The sequence below is a fragment of the Buceros rhinoceros genome, unplaced genomic scaffold (assembly GCF_000710305.1).
Source record: "Buceros rhinoceros silvestris isolate BGI_N320 unplaced genomic scaffold, ASM71030v1 scaffold19941, whole genome shotgun sequence".
NCBI lineage: Eukaryota > Metazoa > Chordata > Aves > Bucerotiformes > Bucerotidae > Buceros > Buceros rhinoceros.
Genome location: NW_010393947.1, coordinates 15,916 through 22,013, shown reverse-complemented (window position 1 = coordinate 22,013; position 6,098 = coordinate 15,916). Strand labels below are relative to the sequence as shown.

Genomic DNA, 6,098 nt, shown 5'->3' with positions numbered 1-6,098 from the left:
GGACAGTTACAGGAATCACTGCGTGGCTGCTCGAGCCTCACAGTGTGAGCGCCAGGACTGACAGATCTAGGCTTCGGGACGTGGTGTAGCTCAGCACTGGAGGATAACAGCCTCGTAATCAATTACAGACAATTACGCACTGCTCTGCAGATGATTTTGCCACATGGCGTTTAAGGATTCCAGCAAAGATTTGTTTGTTTTAAATGCTCCGCTGCTTAGAAATGTTTGTGAAGCATTATCGTAGCGCTGATTAAATACAGCGTGTTGGCCAGAGGAAAAATCTGTTGTTAAAATGAGAATATAATCGTGCATTGGTGTGTGAGCTTTGGACACAGGGGGCTTTTCTCCTTCTGAAGTGCAGATACGGAGCTGAAGATCAGTCTGAGGTTGATACTTTGCTTGGTTTTGGCCGCCCAAAAGCAGACAGGAAGCACACAGAGAATCTTTTATGGTGGAGGTCTACCTTCCTATTCAGGTTGCCATATACCACAATAGTCCTCTCAGTGTTCTGCTCAAGTCAAGCTGCCTTCTGCCTCCCTTGCTTTAACTGAGCACTCCAAATTCCTCCTTAGCATAGTGTCGTCACTTAAAACAGGTGTCACCAGCACACGGGGTAGACCTCAAAGATGTCTGATTCTCCTTCATCAGGTGCCCTTCCTTGGCCTCTGCTTGGCTCCTTTTTCTCTGAGAAGCACACGTTGGTGAGCTGGATGATTCCCCAAGAAGTTCATGCATTTTAACTACGTGTCCGCTTGCTGCCTCTTGGCTCCTGCTAGACCTAGGAGCGTCCCCAGAGTCTGTACGTGGGCCAGTTACAAGCTTGCTGCAGCAACTCAGTGTCCTCTGTTATGCCTGTGTCCCATGTACCTCAAATCCTCACGTAGCCGAAAGCAGGAAGAGCATCCACGCGCTTGGAAGCCACTCCACACGCTGAAAAGTGGGATTGGTGGCAGGGCTGTCACTGGTTCCTGGAGCTGCACAGGAGAGGCTGGAGAGCAGCGCTGCTAGCAGCAAGCTGTGACGAGGCTTCTCTGGGCTCTTACTTAAATATGTACGTGTAGATTAAAGCTGACCGTGTCTGCTGACCTCGGAGCAGGTAGGGCTTTCTCATTGTTGTATAGTGCACTCTAAGGTGATGAAAAAGATGCTTAAGGGATGAGATCAAAGGTTAATTCTTTCTATTGCAGAGAAGGTGAAAGGCCATTTTAAAATAGAAAGTCTCCTCCAACCACAGGCCAGCTTGGGCTGGCGTCATCTTTTCTGCAGCAGATTTTTATAGCCCTCAGGCTCCTGTAACTCCTTGTACTGCTCCAATTAATCAATCAGAAGAATATTCCCTGGGAGTGCAGGCCATTTTTCTTCTCCCAGACACTGAGTAGTTCCCCTGGATTTCTCATAATTCCTACCCATGATAATGCACTTTGGTTACCTACCGCGTCTCCAGCCAACCCTCCAGTTATGTGTGGGGCAAACACGTGCAATCGTGTTAAAAGGGAACCTGGCAGAGTCTTTCATCTGTTTTACCTATACGCTGTTGCTGTTTAACTCACATGTTTGAAATGCATCACCGGAGCATTCCACTTCACCGCAGGTTTACATTTACGGGTTTTAACCATGCTAAGAGTGCTGAACTGGCAGTGTAAGAGCTAGGGAAAAGATGACACTCTGGCAAAAGTCTGAACAGTGTCCAATGCAAATATGGCACTGGTGGGGAAAAAAGACCCCGGAACATTTTGGGCTGTTTCTGATAAGTAACAAATATCTAAGTTTCGTGGCTTCACTTTCGTACCTTCCTGGTGTCTCATGAAAACGGCTGTAACAACAAAGGAAGGCGAGAAGGTAAAGGAAATGCTAATAAATTGGTTGGCAAATAAACAAGGACTTGAATAAAGAGCTTGGTAGAATGGCTGGTGGGTGGGTTTGGAAACGTGAAGGAAGTGGTCGTAGACTATTAGGGGCAAGTCAGCAGTGAGAGAGATTGAAGAATGGAAACCAGAGATTAGTGAAATGAAATTCAGGGCAAGTCGTGGGGGACAGAGGAGCTGCCATGTTGTTTGTGCAGATTTGCACAAAAAAGAGTAAAAGTCTACTTGCAGCCCAGGTTCTCTTGCTGAGCTGCCGAGCAGCTCAGAGCAGTTCAGCTCCGGCAGGTGTGTTTCCCCTCTAGGCTGGGCTCAGCAGCATCTCTCGAAGGACTCTGTGCAGTAGTCACTCACTGATTTATTTAGAGCGACAAAGTCTGCCGTAATAGTAGTGTTCTGTGCGTGTCCCAAGTGGTCACCATATTTATTAGCCTAGAGGAATGTGCCAGGTACTTACATCTGCTGCAAGAAAACATCAGCATTAATGGTGGTTGGATGGACAAGGGGGAAGGCAGCCCACCCCCCTGTTTGAGTGGTAGCCTTGTTTCGGCAGTTCCACTGCCCCGCTCCATAGGTACCGCACCTTGCCTGCAGCAACCGGAGCTTCTGCTCTCAAGAAAGGTCCATCAGTCAGATGCAAAACTGATTACCAAGGTGGACCTCTTTATAGCAGTGCTTATGAAACCTCTTTCCAGCCGTAACCTCTGGCCTTAGTAACGTGTTCAAGAAGCCAACCCCATTTGCTGAGACGGGTTTGAGGATGTCGACCTGCAAAAAGACACCTCTAGCAAAACAGGTTGTCAGAGTCATAACGAGAACTTTGTTTGGGAGCCTTAGGCTTGTCTTGTCGAAAAACATTGTGTAAGAGCATGACGTGGCTGCAGAAGGTTTTCAGGCCCGTTCTGAGGAGAAGCTCGAGTAATTCTGTGGGCTGGGACCCTGTAGCTGTTAATTGGACTTGGAATAAGGGAGCATTAAACTGTGCTGATCAGGTGTCCCGGAGACAAGAGGATTTTGTGTTCCTATCACTGTGTGCGCTGATTGGCACTCTGATGCTATTAGGATCTTTTTGCTTATAATTGCTTGTTACATCTAGTTGTAAGACCTCTGGAACAAAATTGTAGCCTGGTGGCTCTTCACATAAGCAAACCTGGCGTCAGAGTTGGCTCCGGTGGTGAGGCCGAAGGTTGAGGCTGGTGTAGTTACCGTGATGCTCTAGGCTTCCAGCTTGGGTGGGGTCCCAGTGATGCTGGCTGAGAAGCACCTCCTGCCGCCCGATGTGAGGATGGCTACTAGTGACAGCACCACATCTTGGCTTGGCCAAGACTGGCACAGCCTGAGGAGAGGAGGTGGATTCACGCGTAAAGGAGAGCAAGACTGGCAATACAACCAGTTTTGTTTTGGGTTTGTGTTCGCCTGAAACTCTGAGGTCAGCAGTGGACAAGCTGCTGCTTGCAGGTTTGAGGAACGCGCCTTGTGGAAGACACGCCAGTCACACAAAAACAAGTTTTGTTACGCAGATGGGGAATAGCTGCCTCCTTTTTCCAAGCAGTTGTCATTAAGTACCTTCGATGCTCTAGGGAAAATGAATAGCTGTTGAGGGTGATGAGGAATCCTACTCCAAGTGAATTGCACTGCAAAGCATTGGGCACTATAAATTATTTTTATGAGCTCTTCTCCACGTTGCCAGCAGAATCTCTAATTAGAATTGTAGTTAACTGAAAACTGAAGTATCCCCCGGTTACTGTGATAGCTTTTTGATGCTTTCAATACTGAATGCCTGGAAAATACGTGAGAGAATGCAGCATTTCCTACACGGTAATGTGCATGTGACCTTGATCACTGGCACTGACAAAAAGTACGTGAGCCTTTGCAAAAATAGCCTTTTTCGATTGAAATTTGAAAATCTCAGTTTAATAGTAACACCGAAAGGTAGTAAATTGTGTGCTGATTTGGGAAAAGAAAAGGTGACCTAGCTAGAAGTGAGCGGAAGAAGAGAGAGTATTGGTAACGTCCGCTCACAGTGTGACCGCCCCTTTAGGTATCGGAGGGTGATGATATAAATACTCCCAGCTGATTAAAAAAGCATTAATTTGAAATACAAAAAGAGGGGAAAGTTTGTTTAATTTATCTTCCGAGTGACTGTATCTACATCTTAGCTGGTTTTTCACCAACGGGATGGCCTTACAGCCTCGGCAGCAATTAGTCAGTGTTGTGCTTACAAGGGGGGTAAATGGCGCAGCAGGAACAGGGCTGTGGCTTCAGCTGCTTCCCGATAGCCCTGTTCGGAGCTGGCTTGGCTACCAGGCACTGCTCCTTTTCAGAGACTGGATCAAGATTACATCACCACTTTTTTTTTTTTCCCCTCCCCTTTTTGCATCTTGTATTGCAACTCCAGGTGTCGGCCGACTCGAGCTCCTCCATGAACTCCAACACGCCTCTGGTGAGGATAACCACTCGCCTCTCCTCGACTGCCGATGCCCCCATGCTGGCAGGAGTCTCGGAATATGAATTGCCAGAAGACCCAAAGTGGGAGTTTCAGAGAGATAAGTACGTAGCCCGTTTCCCTTCACCCTGCCTACGCACATCTGCAACACATGACACAGGATGGGAGGAAGCATTTTTCCTGTCTCCCAGCATTTCTTTAGTTAAAAGGAAATCTCGGTTAGCTGAACCCCCTCAGAAGATCAAGATCCAATTCAATTAGCCAAAATCAGTTAGTGTAAATATAAACTAAAATTTCTCTGCCTGTTCTGATTTTACTTTCAGATTTCTGGTAGGCTTCAGATACTTTGCTGAAATCCTCTTAGGAAAAGGGTGAATCTGAACTGTTATTTCAAAATGATCTAGGCTGGGAGAGATACCAACGTACAGGCATTGTGGAAGGGCGGTCCAGATTTCCCCAAGCCATGCCTCTGCCCATTAAACCGTGTTTCCTAGTTGATTATTTAATTAGTCAATATTTATAAAATAGGTAATGCAATATCCTGTAGGTATTAGCCAATCTTGTCTTTCCATCAGGGCTCTGGGTGGGACTTGGTGTTGATTTTGTATTAGCTTGTATTAATGGAGATGATTTTGCATGTTGTGTGCACACACATACAACTTCTGTGGCTTGAAGTGTTAGGTTTCAAGCAACACATGCTGAATTTTAATATATGCAAATTCATACGGTTGCATAGTATTTCCTTCAAAATCTGTTGACTAACGTGCAAAATGAGCTGCTGAATAAGCTAATTAAAGCTGTGACCATGTTTCTTAATATAAAAAAGACATGTAACAGAGAGGCAATGTTAACACAGGTAGAACCATCATTATACATTAAAGTTAGTACTAACTTTAATGAGTCTTCAGGTGGCTTTGAGAAAATAACACCTTTTATCATGAAGAGTTCTCTACGCTCAGCGTTCTAACTTCTGGAGAGAAGAGCTGTAATTTTGAACCCTCTGACAAGTCTTCTGGAAATTATTTTAACGATGTAGCTGAAGACTGGTGCAAAGGGCTGTAATTGCCACCTGCAGCATTCTGGTCCACAGTGGGGTCTGTCTCTGCGCTGCTGTCAGCCTGTGCCCTGGGGGGATACACTAAATGCGGAAAAATTGAGAGTGAGAAACGTTGAGAACCAGCGTTGGCCACAACTGTAGGTGGAGCAGATTTGCAATGAAAGGAGGCTATTTAGAGGCAGTTTATTAGGTTGGGGGCAGGAGGCACACAATGATGGGTTTGTTACTTTAGTCCTAGCAGGGCAAGAGCACATAAATTAAGCAGTTTCCAATGCAAATGTTTGTTCTCTGCCAAGATCCTAAATTCAATTTTAATTCTGGAGAAAATGCGGGATGACCTCAGCATAGCATACGCTGCCCTGCATCTTTGCCTTGAAACTCAGCCTTTTCAAACTCACATTTGCCTTAGAAACCAACCCAAAAGAGCTTGAGGACAAGGAGTCTGCCCTTGGGAGGAAGCACATCTCACTCCAGTCTCATGCCTGAGGAGATAAGCAGGGTTTTCAAACCACTTAGTCCTGGTCTAGTGCTCTTCTGTTGGTGGTAGGACAAACTCTCCCTGTATTTCATGGGGGAGGACAGAAGTCTGTGCTCTTAAGAACAAACCGCTACGTATATCACATCTGTGAATCCTGCTTTTGGCCGTGGCGAGAACTGGGTTATGCAAATGCTTATCCGAACTCAGCCCCTCCCGGATAACAGCAGCAGCGCCCAGCTTGCCCAGCACCCTCCC

At 46.3% G+C, this 6,098-nt stretch overlaps 1 protein-coding gene across 1 annotated transcript in view; it reads left to right on the top strand.

Annotated features, from left to right (window-relative positions):
- The window catches only part of FGFR2 (fibroblast growth factor receptor 2), an 81,215-nt gene that overhangs the window by 59,551 nt on the left and 15,566 nt on the right, over positions 1-6,098 (top strand). The window contains 1 exon segment of the mRNA XM_010145076.1: positions 4,261-4,412. Within this exon segment, the coding sequence (XP_010143378.1) occupies positions 4,261-4,412 (152 nt within the window).